General features: G+C 47.3%; 1 protein-coding gene across 8 annotated transcripts in view; it reads left to right on the top strand.

Moving 5' to 3' along the window:
* The first annotated feature begins 1894 nt into the window (after nt 1–1894).
* Nucleotides 1895–22458, top strand: part of FBXL7 (F-box and leucine rich repeat protein 7) — a 195659-nt gene continuing 175095 nt past the window's right edge. For 3 of the 8 annotated variants that reach the window (XM_077353325.1, XM_077353327.1, XM_077353326.1), the window contains exons 1-2: nt 1895–2142; nt 9231–9304. Coding sequence is in view for 1 of the 8 variants with exons in the window: in XM_077353323.1 (XP_077209438.1) it covers nt 2100–2142 (43 nt within the window). In the remaining 7 variants the exon portion in view is untranslated. Of the gene's footprint in view, nt 2143–2339; nt 2360–9230; nt 9305–22458 lie in introns of those variants that run through there. The other 5 variants (XM_077353324.1, XM_077353323.1, XM_077353328.1 and 2 more) reach the window with 5 other exon arrangements.

The following is a 22458-nucleotide window of genomic DNA, read 5'->3' as shown; positions in this document are numbered from 1 at the left end:
TCCTTCCCTCCATTTACTGAACATTTCCCTTTTCTTTCTTAGTTCCTCTTGAAGTTCTCTGTTCATCCAAATAGGCTTCTGAGAGCTCCTGCAGTGTTTTCGTCTTTCTGGGATAGTCATTGATTGAGCATGCAATAGCTCTTGTTTGAGTAGCGCCCACCCTTCACATGCTCCCTTCCCTTCCAGCATTCTCGTCCATGGTATGACACTCATCATGTCTCTGAGTTTATTAAAGTTTGCCCTACGAAAATCCAACATCCGTGTCTGGCTACAAGCTTCCTTGGCTCCCCATCTCAAAAGGAATTCTATGAGGACATGGTCACTTCCCCCTAGGGTCCCCACCTCCTTCACCTCATACACCAACTCTTGCCTGTTGGTCAGTATTAAGTCCAGTATGGCTGAACCTCTTGTGGGTTCATCTACCATTTGATAAATGAAATTGTCAGCCAGGCAGGTCAGAAACTTGCATGACTGAGGACGCTTCGCAGAGATTGTTTCCCAGCACACATCTGGGAAATTGAAGTCACCCATGATGACAAGGTCCTGCTGCTTGGATATTTTCTCTAGCTGCTCACAAAGTGCAGCATCCACATCCTCTCGTTGGTCAGGTGGTCGGTAGCAGACACCAACCACCACACTGTTTTCCCCTTGCTTATTTTCACAGCATGAGAACCATAAAATAAGGACCATAAAACATGGGTCACTCTCTTATTTGCTTCTTGAATAGATGGTATATATACAAAAGGAAGACTGGCACTTTTGTTATGTTTCACAATGACAAATTCAATGTGTTGTCTATGTGAGTTGGCAGAGAGCAGGAATGGGGATCCTGAAGCCAGCATGGGGGATGCATGATCCGTATTGGCAGGCAGGCAGAATTCAGCCTGCTTCCGGTTGTTGTAGTTATCCAATCAGGAGGCTCCCCTTAGGGTCAATCACAGTCTTTGGCGGGAACCTTTGAACATTATGTAAGTTCCGGTGCTGTTTAGTTCAGCTGTGCACCATCAATAAAGCTGATGTTTTGGCACACAAATGACTTTATTGAATCCACTATTCTATACAAAAAACTCCAATTAATAGCTTTGCTATTTATTTCATACTCCTGGAGCCTTCTTGACATAGTGGTTAAGAGCTTTGCCATCTAATCTCGAGATCTGGGTTTGATTCCCTGTTCCTCTTCCACATACTGCCAGCTGGGTGACTGTGGACTAGCCATGGTCCTGTTAGAGCTGTTCCCGCAGAGCAGTTCTGTAAGAGTTCTCTCAACACAGGGTGTCAGTTGTGGGGAGAGGAAGGGAAGATGATTTTAAACTGTTGAGAGATTCCTTCTGGCCTTGATTTTGACAAATTCATGTTCATGTTTGTGCATTTCCAGAAGGACGTTTGATTTGAGTGTGCCTCAGTTCAGATCTGTTACTGTGGGATTGGGCCAGCCCGCGGGGGGGGGGGGGGGGGCAGAATTGCTAGCCGTGTCGGGGATTCGTCCCCTTCGTAGCTCAGTAGCTGCCGGTGCCCCACATGCTAAAGTTCGCGAAGTCCGGCTCAGGGGAAGCTCAGCTCAGCTGCGGCCGTTGCGTGGCGGCTGCCCTCGGCCAGGCGACTCGGATTGTGAGGAAGAAGGGCCCGGGCCCTTGGGCGGCCCTCGGCCTCTCCGCCCCGCTGAGGAGCCGCCGCGTCCCCTGGCTGGCTGGCTGGCTGGCCGGCCGGCCCGGGCGAAGCGGAGCGCCCTGCGGAGGAGCGCGGGGGAGGCTGCGGCGGGACTGGACGGCTCCGCTGAGCTGGCCGGCAAAGCCCGGCGGGGGCGGGAGGCTGGGGGAGATGGGCCGGGGAGGGGCTCTCCGCTTGGGGGCGGCGCCTGGGGCAGGGGCGGGGCTGGCGGGCGGGCAGCGAGCGCGGGGCCGGGAGGCCGGGAGGGCGGGCGGCGGAGTGGCTGCGGCGGCCCCGCGCCCCACTTGCCCGGCGAAGGCAGCGGTCGCCGCCCGGCCCCTCCCCCGGCGCAGGGGGCTCGTGCTTTGTCTCCCGCCCGCCCGCCCGGCTGTCCAGCGGAGCGCGGCGGGGCGCGGCGGGGCGCGGCGGGCGCGGGGCATGCGGCGGCCAGGATGGGCGCGCACCACGGCAAGCAGTCCGGCAGCGAGGGCGACGGTGAGTGAGTGACTGAGTGAGTGACTGAGTGAGTGAGGGCGGCGTCGGGGCTGGCCGGGAGGAGCGTCCTGGCGGCGGGCGCGGCTGGCAGGCGAGGCGAGGCGAGGCGAGGCGGGCCGGGCCGGGCCGGGCCGGGCCGGGGGGGGGGGGGAATGTGTCCGCCGGAGGCCGAGCACAGGGCGGGCCCGCGGGGCCGCCGCTGCCCCCTCCCTGCGAGGTAGGCTCCGGGGTCCGGCGGGGGTGCAGGCCAGCGTGCGGGAGCGGGAGAGCTGGGGGGCCTCGGAGCCCCGGGAGGCAGGGCGACGCTTGGCTCGGGCTCTCCCTCTCGACGCTTCTGCGCTCAGGGCCAGGGGCAGACACGCGCTGCAGACGCCCCCCCCCCCCCCCGCGAGACCCCGACGCTGCCCCCGACCGCGGCCCCGGCGGCTCCTGCTGCTGCTGCTCCGGCATAGCGACCGCCAGCCCCGCGGGCACTCCCCCGCCCCCGCCCCGCGGAGCCTTCCCTGGCAGCCCCCCTCCCTCCCTCCCTCCCGTCCGCTCCGAACCTGCCCTGTCCTCGGTGCCGGGCTGAAGACTCTGTTGTGGCCAAGAAGCCCGGAAGGAGGGCTGGCCCCGAGCGGGGAACGCAGCCACCCCCCCCTCCCCCCCTTCTTAGGGCTGGCCCCGGACCTCCTTGGGCGGCCGACTGAGTGGCCAAGGCCGATGGCTGGGCCCCCGCCCCCCCCCTTCAGCCTCTTTGCTTCTGCAAGGCACACACACCGGGTACCCCGGGAGCAAATCTCCATGCATCAAGTGGTTGTTGTTAGGTGTGAAGTCGTGTCGTGACCCCCTGGACAGTGATCCTCCAGGCCCTCCTGTCCTCTGCCATTCCCCAGAGTCCTTTTAAGTTTGCACCGACTGCTTCAGTGACTCCATCCAGCCACCTCATTCTCTGTCATCCCCTTCTTCTTTTGCCCTGAGTCGCTCCCAGCATTAGGCTCTTCTCCAGGGAGTCCTTCCTTCTCATGAGGTGGCCAAAGTATTTGAGTTTCATCTTCAGGATCTGGCCTTCTAAGGAGCAGTCAGGGCTGATCTCCTCTAGGACTGACCAGTTTGTTCACCTTGCAGTCCAAGGGACTCGCAAGAGTCTTATCCAGCACCAGAGTTCAAATTCTTTGACGCTCGGCCTTCCTTATGGTCCAACTTTCGCAGCCATACATTGCAATTGGGAAGACCATAGCCTTGACTAAACGCACATTTGTTGGCAGGGTAATGTCTCTGCTTTTTAGGGTAATGAGTTTAAACTACAAGTACAACGATATAGGCTAGATATCAGGAAAAAAAATTTCACAGTCAGAGTAGTTCAGCAGTGGAATAGGCTGCCTAAGGAGGTGGTGAGCTCCCCCTCACTGGCAGTCTTCAAGCAAAGGTTGGATACACACTTTTCTTGGATGCTTTAGGATGTTTTGGGCTGATCCTGCGTAGAGCAGGGGGTTGGACTAGATGGCTTGTATGGCCCCTTCCAACTCTAGGATTCTATGATTCTTTTTAGGATGCCGTCTAGATTTGCCATCGATTTCCTCCCCAGGAGCAAGCATCTTTTAATTTCTTTGCTGCAGTCCCCATCTGCAGTGATCTTGGAACCCAGGAAAATAAAATCTGTCACTACCTCCATTTCTTCCCCATCTATTTGCCAGGTATTGAGAGGGCCGGATGCCATGATCTTTGTTTTCTTGATGTTGAGTTTCAAGCCAACTTTTGCACTCTCCTCCTTCACCTGCATCAACAGGCTCTTTAGTTCCTCTTTACTTTCTGCCATTAGCATGGTATCATCTGCATATCTGAGGTTGTTGATATTTCTCCCTGCCATCTTGATCCCAATTTGTGACTCATCTAACCCCGCCTTTCTCATGATGTGCTCCACATACAAGTTAAATAGGCAAGGCAACAGTATACAGCCTTGCCGAACTCCTTTCTCAATTTTGAACCAATCAGTGATTCCATGCCTGGTTCTCACTGTTGCTTCTTGACATGCATATAAATTTCTCAAGAGACAGATAAGATGCTCTGGTAAGAACTTGCCACAATTTGTTGTGCTCCACACAATCAAAGGCTTTAGCATAGTCAATGAAGCAGATGTTCTTCTGGAACTCCCTAGCTTTCTCCATGATCCAGCGTATGTTGGCAATTTGATCTCTAGTTCCTCCAACTCTTCGAAATCCTGCCTGTACCGTTGGAAGTTCTCGGTCCACATATTGCTGGCGCCTAGCTTATAGGATTTTGAGCATAACTTTGCTAGCATGAGAAATGAGTGCAATGGTGCGGTAGTTTGAACATTCTTTGGCATTGCCCTTCTTTGGGATTGGAATGTAAACTGACCTTTTCCAATCCTGTGGCCATTGTTGAGTTTTCCAAATTTGCTGGCATATTGAGTGTAGCACTTTTACTGCATCGTCTTTTAAGATTTTAAATAGTTCAACTGGAATGCTGTCACCGCCACCAGCTTTATTGTTGCTCAGACTTCCTAAGGCCCATTTGACTTCACATTCCAGAATCTGGCTCCAGGTCAGTAACTACCCCATTGTGATTATCAGGGATGTTAAGCTCGTTCTTGTATAGTTCTTCTGTATAATTTTGCCACCTTTTTTAAATCTCTTCTTCTGTGAGGTCCCTACCATTTTGGTCCCTTATCATACCAATCATTGCATGAAATGTTTTCTTCATATCTCCAATTTTCTTGAACAGAACTCTGGCCCTCCCCATTCTATTATTTTCTTCTATTTGTTTGCACTGTTCTCCCTGCACACAACAGACCGCCCTTGGATCTCGGGCACCATCGCCAGTTACGCCCGACCGCACCGCTGGGCCCTATGCTCCTTGCCCAAGACCTAGCAGTTTGCCTTCTCCATGAAGGTGAACCAGCCAGGCACAAGGGGAGCGGGGGGAACGAGAGGAAGGAGGGAGGACACCCTTGACTTCTGGATGGGAGGGAGGGGGGAAGGGGCCTCCAGACACCTCTTGCCCTCGGCAAAGGGTCGCCCCCCAAGTCCTGCAGCCCCCGAGGCACTTCCGCCTCCTGCACATACTTGTTAGGGGCGCCATTATCTGCATGAGTCCTCCTACCTGCTACTCCCTTTTTTAAATGGGCTTTGAAGCTAGTAAGTTAAGAATATTTATTTATTTATTTATTTATTTATTTATTTATTTATTTATTTTAGTTAGTTAGTTAGTTAGTTAGTTAGTTAGTTAGTTAGTTAGTTAGTTAGTTATATATTGCCCTCCCCTGAGGCTCAGGGCGGTTTACATGGAACTCCTGGAACTCCACTATCTGCAGGAGTCCTCCTACCTGCTACTCCCTTTTTTAAATGGGATTTGAAACTAGTAAGTTAAGAATATTTATTTATTTATTTATTTATTTATTTATTTAAATTAGTTAGTTAGTTAGTTAGTTATATACTGCCCTCCCCTGAGGCTCAGGGTGGTTTACATGGAACTCCAGGAAGAGATTAAAAAACAGTATAGATAACATGACAAATTGAACAATAGTGAAACAGTCATAACTGGAGAACAGTAACATAACAAACAAACTTGGAGTGTCGTGCTAAAAGAACTCACAACAAAACTTCTGTAAAAAGAAAGCTTTAATGGAAGTTAACTCTAGTCACTTTAATGGAAGTTAACTCTAGTCCAACAAAGGATGCACTGAGCTCCTCTTCTTCAAGCAATGGTTGGACAGATAGTGGGGAAGCTTTTGCCTGATCCTGCACTGAGCAGGGTGGTTGGACTCAATGGCCTGTATTGTCCCTTCCACCTCTATAGTTCTATGATTGAAAATGTTTGGAAATTTTCTGAATGTTTCCAGTTTTCCCCCCAGGCTTTCACATCTCATCTCAACCAAGCATAAGTCTGCAGTCAGACAGACATCACATGAACTTACAATACTCCAGCTCCGTATCTCATAAAAAAATCAATAGTAAAGTACTGTTGGGAGCACGTTTTAACTCATCCCCCTCAGCCTCCCTCGAGGGCAGGTTTCTCAATCGTCCGCTGGAGCTAAGTGTATGCCCCTGTGATAACGCCTGGCCTGAGACAATTTCACATATCTTATTATATTGTCCTTTTTATGAAACCATCCGAAAATATCTAATCCTACCTTTACTATCCCACTACACTAGACATTCATCTTTATCATTACATAATAGCGACACTCTAGTTAAATTTTTGCTAAGGAATAAAGACCCACTTATTTCTAACATGATAGCAAAATTCCTTTACATCTCTACTAGAATTAGATCAAAAAGAATGTCTGAACGAGAGTAATGGATAAGCCATCTTATCACTTGGGTTAATGGACCGTTCTAGAAGACGTATTGATTCTTTGTCCTTGCAGCTAACTTCCTTGAGGTTTCTTCCCCCTTCTTCTTTACATGTTATAACCCTTCCCCCCTACCTACAATAACATATTATTTGTTCCCATCAATACATTGTTTTTAAGATTGTTTTATCATCTTAATATTTTTATGTAGCAATACTTTTGTATTTTTTTACAAGGGGTGTCTGGAGGCCCTTGTTTATTTTTATCATTAATTTTTATCATTGACTGCAGTTTGTATTGATGCATTATTTATATGGGTCAATCGACCGAATAAACATACTGTACTGTACATATGTAAAAGTGTCCTGTAGATAGATGGTTGACAAATATGTTGGTTGGATCCAAGGACTCCCTTTCACAAACAAGGAATTTTCTTTTAATGGACAAAGATTTTACACTTAGGGGGAAGGAGTCCTTGGTCTCCTCGGTCATTGGGACTCAGGCCAGACTGTATTCAGCTAAAAGTTTCTTCAGTGCACATGAACCTACAGTTTCAACTAATAAATATAACGAATTAGCCCACTCTGGGGCCAAGTTTAATGGGCCCTCTACTGACAGCTAGTGGAGCGGCCTCCATTCTGACACTGATGCTAGCCATCCTTTACCTGAGGCCTGGTTTCACACAGTGCCCAAGTAAGCCTATGATTATTAAAACTGACCTTTTCCAATCCTGTGGCCACTGCTGAGTTTTCCAAATTTGCTGGCATATTGAGTGTAGCATGTTACTGCATCTTCTTTTAAGATTTTGCATTTAAGTTGAATAAACCAAAGGAAATCTACTAACTAGGTACTTAAAATCCAGGTATGTCTGGTTAGCTGCTCCTCCACACACCTGCAAACAACATCATCGCTGCCCTCTTTCATGCTTCATTGCCAGTACACGAAGGTGAGACAGCTCTCCCCAAAAGACTAGCAGCTCCACCAATGCACAAAACTCAAACCAAGGGGTGGCCCTCCTTTTGAGACCATTCCCACATGGACTTATGGGGCCTTGGCTAATCTGGGAGCCAGGTCCAGGGGTTCAAGCCCACCAAACAATGGACTGTCCATTCAGGAGGTGGTAACACATCAAAGAGCTATTATGTTTTCCCTGTTGGTGGTGACAGATGCTCTCTATCCAGAAAAAAGAGGACTTTTCCCACATCCTCCTATCACAGAGACACCCTTGTGTCTTCATGACTGTCACAGCACCTCTGGCCTCTTACCCACAACAGTCACGTCCAAGGACTAGTCTGGGGTTATGCCTTGGATCAAAGCCTCACTTAGGCAGAAGGGTGGTGGTCTCTGATGCACGCACCATGCGCAGGAGAGCCAGCACCAACTGCTGGTTCACTACAGGCCGTCCATATATTCTTTGTGATCCTTTGTCCCTTATTCTTGATATTCCAGGATTCTGGTGGTCTGTAGCTGACTAGAGGATGGCTTCCTGGCTAAATGGCAAGTTTTTCAACCCTAGGGAGACAGCCAGAGAGAGGCACAGTTTAATGTACTCCAGCTGTTCTGTATAAATGCTACCTCTGCCATTTCATTTTACTAGCCCCCGCCTGTCCATAGAATTCTGTTGTGAAGGACATGTTCTCCTTTGTGTTTTGGGTATAAGTGCCTGCTGGGAAGGCCATCTCTTGTAAAATCAGAACCATCAGCAATCTCTGAACATCGGTAGATATCCTGGCTTAGTATTGTTTTGGCTGCAAGAGTATTTGCCTTTCTTTTAATGAACATTTTCCTCTTAAACTTGGTTTGCCTGCATTCTCCTTGTTGCCCAGAGAGCTGAATACTGACGCTCTCTTTCTGCTACTCACCGCCACATTGCAGCCAGGAGAGCCATCTTTGGTCTCCCCCTTGGCCTATGTAGTCCAAGCAGAATCCTACTCCTCACCCCCCCCCCCACCAAAGGGATTCCTTATACTTTCCTCTGTCAGAGTATCTCCATCTCCACTCAATAGCAGGCCCCTTGCCTCATTTGCCTGGCATTTGCTCCACCCATATCTGAAGAAGCTTTTCTTGTTCTAGTGGGCTTCCCTGGCCAGACTCAGCTCACTCCCAGCTTTGGCCTCTCTGTTGGCTGACCTACAATGCCTCGTGACCTGACTCTTTAGAGGTCTGTCCTTCCCTCTGTTTCTTGAATAATTGCTTTTTCATCCTTAGCTCCTCCTGAAGTTCACTTTTCATCCAATTAGGCTTCTTGGATCCCTTACCATGTTTCCCTCTTACAATCATAGAAGCAAAGAGTTGGACGGGATTTCCAGGGACATCTAGTCCAACTCCCTGCATAGTGCAGGAATTCACAACTACTAAAATCAGCATTTCTGTCAGATGAATATCTAGCTTCTGCTTACTTTAAAAGAAGGAGAACTCACCACCTCCCAAGGAAGCCAGTGAGGAATCTCTCTAAGACCATTTACACACTGGAGGTTTCATGCTGGGCTACAGGCTGGAGTGTTAGTCATGGCAGGTTGACTCACCTCTTCCTGCACCCACACGGGGGGAGCATTTGGCCCCGTGTGCCTCATCAACCCCAGTTTGTGTTCCTGCATGGGAGCTGGGGCAGTGAAGTTCCCAGTGCGTAAACGTTCTGTCAGGAACTTCTTCTGGATCATAGAATCATAGAATCATAGAATAATAGAGTTGGAAGGTACCTCATGGGTCATCCAGTCCAACCCCCTGCACTATGCAGGACACTCACATCCAAATTGCTCATCTACTGTAACCTGCCACCCCTTTGCCTTCACAGAATCAGCCTCTCCATCAGATGGCTATCTAGCCGACACCTTTCTGTCTTTCTTGGGGAGTGTTGCTGCTGACCAGGTGAGGCTATTGTGCTGCTGAGTGAGGTGATTGCTGGGTGATTGCTGGGAGGATTAAAAAGGGCTGCTCCTTGCCAGAAGTGCGAGCTGGCACATGATCCAGCGTATGTTGGCAATTTGATCTTTAGTTCCTCTGCCTCTTCGAAATTCTGCCTGTACTTCTGGAAGTTCTCGGTCCACATATTGATGGAGCCTAGCTTGTAGGATTTTGTGCATAACTTTGCGAGAAATGAGTGCAATGGTACGGTAGTTTGAACATTCTTTGGCATTGCCCTTCTTTGGGATTGGAATGTAAACTGACCTTTTCCAATCCTGTGGCCATTTTTGAGTTTTCCAAATTTGCTGGCATATTGAATGTAGCACTTTTACTGCATCGTCTTTTAAGATTTTGAATAGTTCAACTTGAATGCTGTCACCACCACTAGCTTTATTATTGCTCAGACTTCCTAAGGCCCATTTGACTTCACATTCCATGATGTCTGGCTCCAGGTCAGTAACTATCCCATTGTGGTTATCAGGGATGTTAAGCTTGCTCTTGTATAGTTCTTCTGTATAATTTTGCCACTTTTTAAAATCTCTTCTGCTTCTGTGAGGTCCCTACCATTTTGGTCCCTTATCATACCCATCTTTACATGAAACGTTCTCTTCATATCTCCAATTTTCTTGAAAAGATCTCTGGTCCTCCCCATTCTATTGTTTTCTTCTATTTGTTTGCACTGTTCATTTAAGAAGGCATTCATATCTCTTCTAGCTTTTCTCTGGAATTCTGCATTCAATTGGGTGTATCTTTCTCTTTCTCCCTTGCCTTTCACTTCCCTTCTCTCCTTAGCTATTTGTAAAGCTTCCTCTGACAGCCATTTTGATTTCTTGCATTTTTCTTTGGGATGGTTTTAGTTGCTACCACTTGTACAATGTTGCGAACCTCTGTCCATAGTTCTTCAGGCACTCTGTCTATCAGATCTAATTCCTTAAATCTATTTGTCACCTCTACTGTATATTCGTCGGGGATATTTAGTTCATACCTGAGTGGCCTAGTGCTTTTCCCTACATTCTTCAATTTAAGCCTAAATTTTGCAACAAGAAACTGATGATCTGAACCACAATCAGCTCCTGGTCTTGTTTTTACTGACTGTATAGAACTTCTCCATCTTTGGCTGCAGAGCACATAGTCAATCTGATTTCTGTGTTGACCGTCTGGTGATGTCCATGTGTAGAGTCGTCTCTTGGGTTGTTGGAAAAGAGTGTTTGCTATGACCTTTGTATTCTCTTGAAAAAATTCTACCAGCCTTTGCCCTGCTTCATTTTGTACTCCAAGGCCAGACTTGCCTGTTATCCCAGTTATCTTTTGGCTTCCTACTTTAGCATTCCAATCCCCCATGATGATAAGCACATCATTTTTTGGCGTTGCTTCTAGAAGGTGTTGTAGGGCTTCATAGAACTGGTCAACTTCATCCTCTTCTGCAGCAGTGGTTGGGGCATAGACCTGGATCACTGTCATGTTGAATGGTTTGCCTTGGATTCGAACTGAGATCATTCTGTCATTTTGGGGATTGTATCCCAAGACTGCTTTTCCTACTCTCTTATTGATTATGAAGGCTACTCCATTTCTTCTGTGAGATTCTTGCCCACAGTAGTATACCTGATGGTCCTCTGAAGTAAATTCACCCATTCCTGTCCATTTTAGTTCACTGATTCCTAAAATGTCGATGTTCAGTCTTGTCATTTCTTGTTTAACCACGTCCAGCTTGCCTTGATTCATGGATCTGACGTTCCAGGTTCCTATGGAATAAAAATCTTTACAGCGTCTGACTGTCTTTTCGCCACCAGTTACTTCCACAGCTGAGCGTCCTTTCGGCTTTGGCCCAGTCGCTTCATTCATTCTGGCGCTACTCGTACTGGCCATCTGCTCATCCCCAGTAGCATATTGGACACCTTCCGACCTGAGGGGCTCATCTTCCGGCGTCATAACGTTTTGCCTTTTGGAACTGTCCATAGAGTTTTCATGGCAAAGATACTGGAGTGGTTTGCCATTTCCTTTTCCAGTGGATCACCTTTTGTCAGAGCTCTCAGCTATGACCGGTCCGTCTTGGGTGGCCCTGCACGGCATAGCTCATAGCTTCACTGAACTATGCAATCCCTTTCGCTCAATAGGAAGCCTATTATATATTTCACAATAAAGAACAAAAGTTTCCCCCCGAAATCCACTTCCTTATATCTTTGTATTCAAAACTTGTTCTCATTTTGCTTCTGTATTGTAATACTTTTATATGCATCTATATACAGTTTTTAAACAGTTTTTCATTACCATTTGTCTTCTACTTATTCAGATTTCAAAACTGATCAGTTTCTCAAATGAGTTGTTGACCTGTCACTTCAAGCCTAATTGGCAAGTTAACAGCGTATTCTTAGCTCTGCAGGGAAGCCGGTGTTCTTAATGACGCAGCCCTAATGGCAGGGGGAAGTGCCTCCAAATCCCAGCTGACTCCAAGGAAAGAGACGTTCAGAGGTGGTCTGCCCTTGCCTGCCTCTGTGCAGCGGCCCTGGACTCCCTTCGTGGTCTCCCATCCAAATGCTCACCATGCCTAGCGATTCTTGCCTGGGGGAAAATGTCAAAGAAACTTCAAATTATGGGTCTGGACATCTCAACCCTTAGCATGCAAGATGAAAGGACGACACTAAAACTAATATCACAGAGACTAGAAGATCAGGATACCCAGGTTCTGGGCTCCTGTAACAACAGAGTATGTTCTCCCCGCTTCTGGGATATTCCCTTAACTTTTGGAGCCACACCACTTAAGAAGAGCATTTCTAGTAGCTCGCTTAAACATCTTTCCCTCAAATGTCACCCGAGGTAGATTTTTGAAGATTCCTCCTCAGGAGAGAGACTGTTTACATGGATGTAGTGTCCCTGACACGTTGCACCATATACTTCTGGTGTGTCCTAGGTTTGAAGTATTTCGTCGCCCATTAGCTAATTATCTGAAGAAATTGAAATTCAGCTGTTAATGAGAAATATTGAATTAAAATGATACTAAATGTGAGGAACTCAGCAACTATTATAAAAGTAGCGAAGTTTTTACTGGCAATTTTAAATGAAAATCTTTTAGGATAGATTTTACATCTGGAACTGTTTGAAATTTTTGTTTCATGCTTTGCAATTTTATGCCAACAAGGGTACTCTGAAGCTTATTGCTTTGGTCACACCATGCCAGGACTGTTTCCGCACTGGGAATTTGCCCCAGCATGCCGCTCATCTGGTGGCAGGGCAGATTCCCTGTTCTACTCAACGCCGGGCTAGGGACATCCCAGGTGTATCCTGACTTCATTTGCCTGGGGCAAGGGACCTTTTGGGTCCCAGAGGGCAATGGGGCCTATGTGGGGCAGACCATCCTGGCTCAGCTCCTCCCCTGACTATGGTGTCCTGCCGTGGAACTGCCTGGGAGATTTAAAAAAATTTTTAAGAACATGGTATTGTAGTGCAGGGATCCTCAACCTGTGGTCCTCCAGATGTTCATGGACTACAATTCCCATGATCCCCTGCCAGCAAATAGTGGGCCACAATACCATGTTCTTAAGAATTTTTAAAAACAGGCCCCCACCACCCTGCAGCATGGTGGCACCTGGCTGCCCTGGCTCTCACAGACGGGGTGCTCCGCGCTTCATGCTTCCACATCCGCCCCCCCCCCCATACGCAAGCAGGAAGAGGTGGGGAAACGCTGGCTGGTGGCCGGCACAACAGCGGCTGTGCAGTAAATGTCCAACTGGGGAAACGGGAGGATGCTAATCTAGCGAAGCCTCGTAAGAAATGAAGCAAGAAGGCTTTGCTCATGGCCATTCTCAAACCTGTAAATTCTTACACAGTTGCCTACGGTTGTCCAGTTAACCTCCTAAGTACGGTGACATTTTTGTCTCCCTGATTTTCAAGACAAGGTAGAACTCTTGGAAAAAAGCTTGTTAAGAATCCCCCCAAATTGTTTATAAATGCATTTTTGCCTTGAAGCATTTTCAAAAATAACGAATGAGATGGGTCTTCCCCTCAAGTCATGTTTTTACACAGACACAAATATTTCTGCAATGGCATTTTGCTAGAAGTTGCTTCTGATGCCATCTAGGAAGGGAGGGAAGAGGAGAGGGGCTCTGCAGCACAGCCGGAGGTCTGCTCGGAACCATCCCCATCGTGCCTGGAAAGCCCACGACTTCCCATTTTGCCCTCCTGTAACCAGTCATTATTTAAAGAGCCATTTGGACCCATTTTACCTAGGGTTGCCAACCTCCAGGTGGTGGCTGGAGATGCTCACTTTGAAGGTGGATCCTGTGGCATTACACCCCACTGATGCCCCTTTCTTCCCCAAACCCCACCCTTTACAAGCTCCATCCCCAAAATCTCCAGGTATTTCCCAACTGGGAGCTGGCAGGCCATCTCCACACAAGGCAATGGATACAATACAAACAATTTGAAACAAAAATTCTGAAATGGAAATAACAGTAAAATAGACATCACTTAAACTAAAACATCGGCTGTTAATCATAGAACAGTATCTTTAACCGCTCCTTGCAGAGCGGATAAAATAAAGCAGTAAGGACCCCGAGGGAGGGCCCTGTCTGGGATGAGGAAGGGTGCCGATAGGCCCTTTCCCCCAGACTGACAATCGCGCCTGCCAATTGGGCCCTCCGATTGTCAGTCCGGCGGCAAGGGACCAATTGCGAAGCGTGCACAGCGCGGCTCACAATTGGTCCCTTGCCGCCGGACTGACGAATCGGGAGGCGCCAAGTGCCTCCCAATCCGCCCCTCTCCGAGTTCAGCCACATGCAGCCGCCCGCTGCCATTACCTGCCTCGCCTTTGAGAGGGCAGGTCACCGCCTCGCTGCGTGTCAAGGCTGGGCCAGCGGTGGTGGCCGTCAACAGAACACCTCGCCCCCCGGCCCGCCCACCACGACGCTGGCCCCGCCGGCCGCCAAAGAACTGGCCCATCAACAGCGGCCTCTCCTCCAGCTCCACCGCCTACATTTACTCCCTCGACCCCACAGGCCCAGTTAGGCTGCGCCGCAGGGGGGGGGCCAGGGCGAGCCGGCACTAGCTCACACGCCACCCCCTGCCCGGCCCCTGGTCCGGCCCCTGGCCCAGCACAGCCGGAGAGCCGCCCTGCCAAACTCCCGAGCCCCGCTAGCGCCCGCTGTATTTGGAGTGCAGCGGGCTTATTTTCTAGTCAGCAATAAAACTGTAATTCATTAGAATGGAAATCATGAAGAACCACACTGTAGAAGACTGAATGTTAAAAGCCAAAACAGAAAGGATTAAAGACATTCAGAATCTTGCTGGGTGTAACAGTTAAACCAGAATGTTTATAGCTTGCAATAAAAGATGATGTTTTCAATGCAATCCAGAATAGAGCTAACTTCCTTCTGAGTGCATTAAGCGGAGTGGCTTTAGAGAGGGGGGCAACTCAGCTCAAGACTTTTGTGTGAAGACCTGGTCTTAGAGATCTTTGCTGCTCCTAACTGGGGGGGGGGGGGATCCTTTCTGAAAAACTCAGGTTTCCTTTCATAGTGAAACAAAGGACCTGAGCATGATATAACCAGAAACTTTAGGAGTTTGTTTGTTTGTTTTTTTAAGAAATCTCTTTCTCCAAAAGTCAGCAAGAAAGATTATTTGCTGTGCAGTTCTGAACAATTCTGAATCCATGGAGTCATAAGGATACGAAGCTGTCCATGATGGCACTTGGGAGGGTGCCGTCTGGAAGACCATTTGCCAGTCTGAGTCCTGGAAACAAAACCCCAATTTCCTTTGGCCTGAGTGGAAGGCCTGAGGGACGGCGGGGTGGATGGACAAGGGACCTTGTAGTAATTTAGTACTCTTAAAAATAAACAAAAAAAGAGAGGGAGTGAGGGGATGAACTAACCCAGCACAGTATAATTGGCAGGTCCAAAGCAAAGCGGTCCAGCTGTTTATTTTAAACTGTGGAGAAGATCTTGTCTGCCTTTCTCAAATTGACAGGATTTGGTCCTCTCAAATTCACCTCCGAGTTGATGTTAAAAGTACCGAGTTGATGTTAAAAGTTCAAGTTCTGTGCTTTCTGCATGTCTGTACTGCAAGATTTATGTTAAGATTCAGGTTCCTTTGATAGGTGGCCCAGTACTGGAAATTCTTCCCCACTTTGGCATATTGTGGGCATCACTTTGGCTGACAAACCTGTTGCACAAAGCGGGACACTTTGTACACAAACTGACCAGATGGTTGTAGCACAATTGTGTTCTGGGCTGTCTTCACAGGTGTTTCCTCAGGGACTGGGAGTGACATTGTTGGCTCGGGGCCAAGTAGGGGCCTTTGCCTACATCAATTGCCAAAACATGCCAGTCTGGGAACCCTTTTTATGAGGTCATTCTGGTATTTGGGCATAACCTCTATGGTAGGAGCCATTTTTACAATAGAGTTTTTTTCCAGAATACTAGAGCATCACTGAGATGTCCCAATGTGAGCTTGTCAATTCTTATACATGTTGGAAGTGTCCATATTGCAGCCGGGGCTTCCTTCCTGCTTCTTGTAACTTCCTCTCCCCCCCCCTGCCAGTTGCCAGGAGGAACCTATTAGAAGGGATCCCATTCTCTGCCTTCCCTCCCAGAAGCATCAAGCACCAGAGCCCCAAGAACCGGTCACAAATTGCAATGAAAAATGGGCTTTAAAGTTTCCCTAGAATGTGAATGCTAGCAAAAGTTGTTGGGGGAGGCGAGATCTGCAGTGTGCATCAGGGGAGAGGCATACTTTGCAGCATTATCATTATCATTATTATTAAATTTGTAGCCCGCCACTCCCATGAGGCTTGTGGCGGGTAACAACATATAACAATGAAACCCCCTAATACATAAAAACTCCTATAAATACACAAATCCACCCCACCCCAGCCTCCCCCCTCTGATCCGATGGCGGCGGCGCTCCCAGGGAAAGATAACTGGAGCACTGCAGATAGAGATGCAAAAAGGCAAAAACAAAACATTAGTTACATTAGGAACGTCCTGATTTTTTCCAGTCATCTCCTCCTGGGTCCTCATTGGCTTGATTGGGGGCTTGGACGCTCTCTCCTCTTCTTTACCTCGTAAAACTGTTCTGTTCTTAAAGGAACCAATGCTTCACTCCTCTCTATACATTTAAACGCTGCCAACAAACGTGACCAAGGCAGGGGGGCCTTCGTGGTCTCCCTCAGCGGGCGAAATACGGTCTCGTCCTCCTGTCGAGCCAGCCCTGCAGCCCTTCAGCAGCCACAGATCTGCATTGGGCGAGCCACCCCCGTCCTCCTGGCAGCAGTGGGGCTGGGGCTGGAACCGTTGGTGGCTTAGATTTAAACAGTAGCCTGTGGAACTGGGGAGGGGAGGCTGAGTCTGGGCGTGCGGCCACTGTAAACGGGTTGGAAGTCTCTTCATGTTTGAGTTTGGGCTACAATAAAATAAATACTGTCACAAATGAGGCATAAAATGAAGCCTGCTGGTTACATCTTGCTGAGAGCGACGTCGGCCGGCTTCCCAATGTCACGCGCAGAAGACCCGGTCGTGGGTGGTGGCTTCAGCTCTCTGGAGCGTGGCATGCCTTTGGGGAAATATCAAGCATGTACTTGACCCAGAAGGGCCTCCGTCCAGTGTGCTGAATATTTGGAAAAATCTTTGGAAAATCCCACTACTTGCAATAATGTTATGTGAGGGAGTGGCCGATCTTCCCTTCAAATTCAGCCCTAGACACACCGGGAATGTCTGAAGGGCAGTGGCTGTTGGAAACAACATTGAGTTACTGTTCAAACTTTATAGTAACAAATTATTTATTTGGAAGGTTTAGCCAAAGTACCCAAAGCAAATTTCCCTCCCTCAAGGAGTTTGTAATCTGAATTGAACAGATGGGTTCCCAGCAGCTCTCAGCATGGAAGAACGCTAGAAAGCCCCTCTCTTTCCACCCCTTTGTGAAAGCCAAGCTACAGTGGACCATCTTCAGTCTCTTGCACCAGCCATACAAGGCTGTATGAAAAACAGAAAACCTTCCAGAAAAATTCCAGCAATTACTGTCTGGCAAAGCCATAAGACAAGACCAGAAGGGCCTCTCCAACGTCCATGGGTGCAGGCCAGACAAGAGCACCTGCAGCTTCCCAGGGTGGGGCTCCGGGGTCCTCAGCTGCTGCCCAGACCTGCTTTCTCTCGCCCCTTCCTTCCTTCCGGGGCTCTCAAGTGTCAGCGCTTGCAGCCAGCTGCAGAAACTCCTGTGCCCACAATAAATATCAGGGAGCAGGAAGGATCTCTTGGAAAGGTAGCCCCTGCCTGGGAGGGACATAGTGCTTCTGGTCTGGGACGTAAGATGAGATACTTGAGTTATCAAAATTTTGCAGTGATGCGCCCTTTTTCTGGGCTGTCTTATTAAGTTGCTCCCACATGTGTATGCATGTTTGATAATGTTGCCAGGATCAAGCTACGTCAAATAAAATATAATCAACTATATATTTATTATATGTTGTACAGAATGGTGAAGATGAAAAACTGGAGTCTGACTAACAGACTTTATGTAGCCTGATACGTCGTCTGATATTCCCACCTTTTGTTTTGAATCTTTGCCATGGTGTCGGCTGTTGTGCTTTCAATGAAAGGGCCCCGCAGAGGGAACGTTTTAGGCTATTGGCGAGCAGGTGAGATCCATCCTGACTGGATCGCTTGAGTGGCCCCATTAGTTTAAACCTGGGAACTTGCAAGGAGCCAATCACAGGCTCTGGTGGGAACCTGGAACTGCACTTAAGTTTGGGGGGGCGGGCTCTGTGTTCCAGGTCAGTTGATGTGTCACCACCACGAGAGACTCCATACCTTATTGAACCTACTATTCAGTTTAGACCAAATAACAAATTAAATAAAATGATAATATTTATTTGAGATGGCTTGACCCTTGCAACAAACATTATCAATATATTGTGGATTGAGTTCCCCATTGTGCATGCATGTTATTGCTCATCTGTTTTGAATAGTTCTCAGTGCAGGATGAGTGGGTGAAAACATTTCTACCAAGAAGGTTCAGTGGGGGTTGTATGGTTTGCTCTCTCCTCCTGGAATTCCTTTTAGGGTTTGTTTCACCAGTCCCATGAATCAGGACCCAGATGTCATATAGTTGTGGCTGTGATGATGGTTCCTACATGACAATTATATTGGCTCATTTCAGACTAACAGTCCATTTACTGGTGAGTCTGGGAAGAGGGTGAGGGAAACGGGGGACTTCTAGGAGAGGGAAAGGAACAGGAGGACGGTGCACAGAATAGCTGGGTCTCCAGGCTGCTGGAAGCACTAGTGGCAGTTACTGAAGGAAGCCCCCCCCCCCATTGCTCCATGGCTCTGCACCTCTCTATGTGATTTAGGCCTCATGCAATGCTGTGAGATGGCGAGCCAATCAGAGCCCAGGGAACTCCACCGGATGGGTGGGGCTAAGCCTGGGGTGAAGAAAGAGGCCACTCCTGTATTCGAGTTGGCTTTGAAAAGGAGGGTCAGCTTAGCCAGGGCTTTTAGTTAGGGTTTGGGCATTGGCTGTGGGAAGAAAGCTTCTTTCAACAGTACCAATAAGCATCCAGTTCAGGGCCCATCATTTCCCACTGAGGTTTGTGGGGAGGTTCTCCATGAGAGAAAAGAGCAGCCTTGAAGCTGCTGATACAGCCCTGCCCAGAGAACGGGGGTCGGGGGTCAGATCTCCCTTCAGAGGCTATTGTTTCATTTGAGAGCCAGCTTTGCTTTGCATAGCTAAGTCATCCACACATCAAATTTATTCTATTAAATACTTCATTGATGTGGGACACATCTTCTGGCACGCTGGGTGAAACGGAAGTAAGTCCGTAAGGGTGTGGGGCTGCACTGAAGGCAGGAGTGAAATGCCATTGTCTGCCCTTTCAGTAGCTGTTTACAGTGCAGCCCCAGGCATGTTGAATCAGAATCCAATCAGCAAGATTTTGTTCAGTTGCTGTTAGAGGTTACTCTAGTCACTTGGGAGGATGGCCAGCAAGCCACTTCTAAGAAGACATTTTCATTCATACTCTCCCAAGTCCTTATCTAGGAAACGGATTTGTTCCTACCCACCACAGAGTACCTAGGGCAAGATCTCTCAGTGTCTAGCTTTGATGATGCTATTCTTGACTTGTAACTAGCAATTAGGATATCAGATATTTAGTTTTAGCTATGTACCTTGTCTTGAGTTATGGTTAGCTTTGTTCTGTCTGTGTATGCTTGAGGCCTAGTGGATTGAAGTTAGCTTGTTATTTCTATAAATTTGATGCTTTATGAAGATCTCCTTGTAAGGATACCTGGATCTTGTATATCATTGTATTTCTGTGAACTTCAGTGCTTCTGGCCAGGGCTCCAAACAGATCTAAACACAGATATTCTATGCCCAAAGTTAATGATCACACTGGCCTATAGATCATAGCTTTTAGTGGAATTATGCTACACGGCTGTCAAATATTTCAGTTGCTTGCTCCATTCACTAACAACAAAATCAGATGGTGTTCTGTCAAGGAACTGCAGGGCAGGGATCTTTGAAATGTGGTCTGGAGAGCTATAATAGTAGATCAGTTTCCCAGAAGCTTGATTTGTCCTTTGTTACTGCCATCTCTTGCAGTTGTACTGTTGAGTTATTCTGTACTAGGGGCAGAGCCTGTTGTATCCAAGAATACAACGGGCGCTAGAGCTTGGCAGTGGGAAGAGGAAGGGGAGGAGTTGTCCAGTCTGTAAGGGCATGGGGTTGTCATGTGTGTTGTGTGGGAGGTTGTGGTGGCATGGTGGCAAATGAGGGCATGGGTGTGGAGAGATGGGTGTCAAGAACCTGTGGTGTGGAATGTTCGTTGAGTGTGGGAGAGGACTGACCTTTGGGAATTGTGGCATAGTGGTTACAGATGAGCTTTCCAGAGCCATGCCTTCAGATATGTGAAGGGGAAATCAGACTGGAGACTCTTAGGGGAAGATTACATGGCAACCAATTCCTCCCAGTTTTGCGTCATTTCCCTTTTTGTGTGAATTAGGCCACAGACATCGAAATGCCCCTCTGCCTTAATACACACGGAGTACTCACAGTACACAGGTGTCCACCCTGTTCCTTCTTCTCCATTTTTTCACTGTTGATAAAATGTTATGTGCCCACATGCTTCTTTCATGATTGCTCCTTAGAAAAATGGATTTTTGTATCCTTTTGTTTACTACCCAAAGGAGTCAAGCGGTTTACAAACACCTTTTCCCTTCGTCTCCCCACAATAGTCAACCTGTGAGGGATGTGGGGCTGTGAGAAGTCTGAGAAAACTGGGAATGGGCCGCAGTGACCCAGCAGGCCTTAGGTGTCTCAAAGCATTTTCCAATCGTATTCCCTTCCTCTCCCCATAGCAGATTCCCCATGAGGGAGTTGGGTTGGAAAGTTTCACATGGATGCTGGCAACCCTAAGAGGAAGACTGTGCACAGCAGTCTTGACCTTAGTAAGATTTTTTATACTGGTTTTTTATTTGCCAGGCCAAGGTTGAAAAAAGTCATTACAGTTCCCATGTCTCTCCAACCATTTACTTGTTCACTATTTACAGTTTTAGGCTGTAAATATTTATTTAGATCTTCCTGCACTTTCCAGGTGACAGCATTCCAGTTGAACTATTCAAAATCTTAAAAGACTATGCACTCAGTATGCCAGCAAATTTGGAAAACTCAACAGTGGCCGCAAGATTGGAAAAGGTCAGTTTACATTCCAATCCCAAAGAAGGGCAAAGCCAAAGAATGTTCAAACTACCACACCATTGACTCATTTCTCATGCTAGCAAAGTTATGCTCAAAATCCTACAAGCTAGACTCCAGCAATATGTGGACTGAGAACTTCCAGAAGTACAGGCAGGATTTAGGATGCTTTAGGATGCTTAAGGCTAATCCTGCGTTGAGCAGGGGGTTGGACTAGATGGCCTGCATGGCCCCTTCCAACTCTATGATTCTATGATTCTATGATTTCAAAGAGGCAGAGGAACTAGAGATCAAATTGCCAACATACGCTGGATCATGGAGAAATCCAGGGAGTTCCAGAAAAACATCTACTTCTGCTTCACTGACTATGCTAAAGCCTTTGAATGTGTGGAGCACAATAAATTGTGGCAAGCTCTTAAAGAGCATCATATCTGTCTCTCTTTTTTTTTTTTTGTATTTATTCAGTTTTTATTGTTATTTGTTCTTATAAAAAGCATTTACAGAAAAACAAAAAAAACAAAGAAGCGACCAGCTGATAAGTGTCGTCAATACACGTATATCATACTTGATGTAGTCTGATATTATCTCAAGAGATATATAGTCAGTTCCCATTACATATTGGTCCTAATCTAACAGTTACTGCTGTCTTTCTTAAGAAAGTCCAAATAATCACTCCACTGTTCATCATATTCTTCCGGGGATCTCTTCTTAACCATGTTGGTGAGTCTTGCCATTTTTGCTAAGTCCGCTAATTTATCAAGCCATGTAGAAATAGTTGGAATCTCAGTCGCCTTCCAGTGCTTCGCCCACACCAACCGTGCCGCCGTAGTTGCATGGAAGAAGAGGATTCTAGAAGAAGTAGGTAAAGCACTTGGGTGGAAGCTTAGCAGCATAGATTCAGGCTTCATTGGGTATCGCATTTTAAATATTTCCTGTAACACCATATGTATTTTAACCCAATATTTTTTTGCTTTCTCACAATTCCACCACATGTGATAAAAAGAACCTACTGCTTTATGACATTTCCAACATTTATTATCAGACCTATCTGAGATTTTTGCAATGACCTTTGGAGTAATATACCATCTATAAAACATCTTATACCAGTTTTCCCTTAAAATTTGGCTGTTGGTTTGTTTAGGAATTTTGATCCAAACTCGTTCCCATTCCTCCATACCAATTATGGAGCCCAGGTTTTGCATCCATTTAATCATACAATTCTTTACTTGTTCTGACTCAGTCTCGTATTTCAAAAGAAGTTTATAGATCTGGCCCTGTAGGTGTGGTTTTTTGAGCAATAACATGTTTTCAAAATCACTAAGAGGTGAGTTTTTGTCCACTCGAATCTCAAAGTCTGTTTTTAGTCTGGCTTTCAGTTGGTTATACTCCATCCATCGTAGCTCATATCCTTCTTTGTTTAATTCTTGCAGACTCTTGAGCTCACC

This window comes from Paroedura picta, chromosome 9, assembly GCF_049243985.1.
Source record: "Paroedura picta isolate Pp20150507F chromosome 9, Ppicta_v3.0, whole genome shotgun sequence".
Classification (NCBI taxonomy): Eukaryota; Metazoa; Chordata; class Lepidosauria; order Squamata; family Gekkonidae; genus Paroedura; species Paroedura picta.
This window is presented reverse-complemented; position numbering and strand designations above follow the sequence as displayed.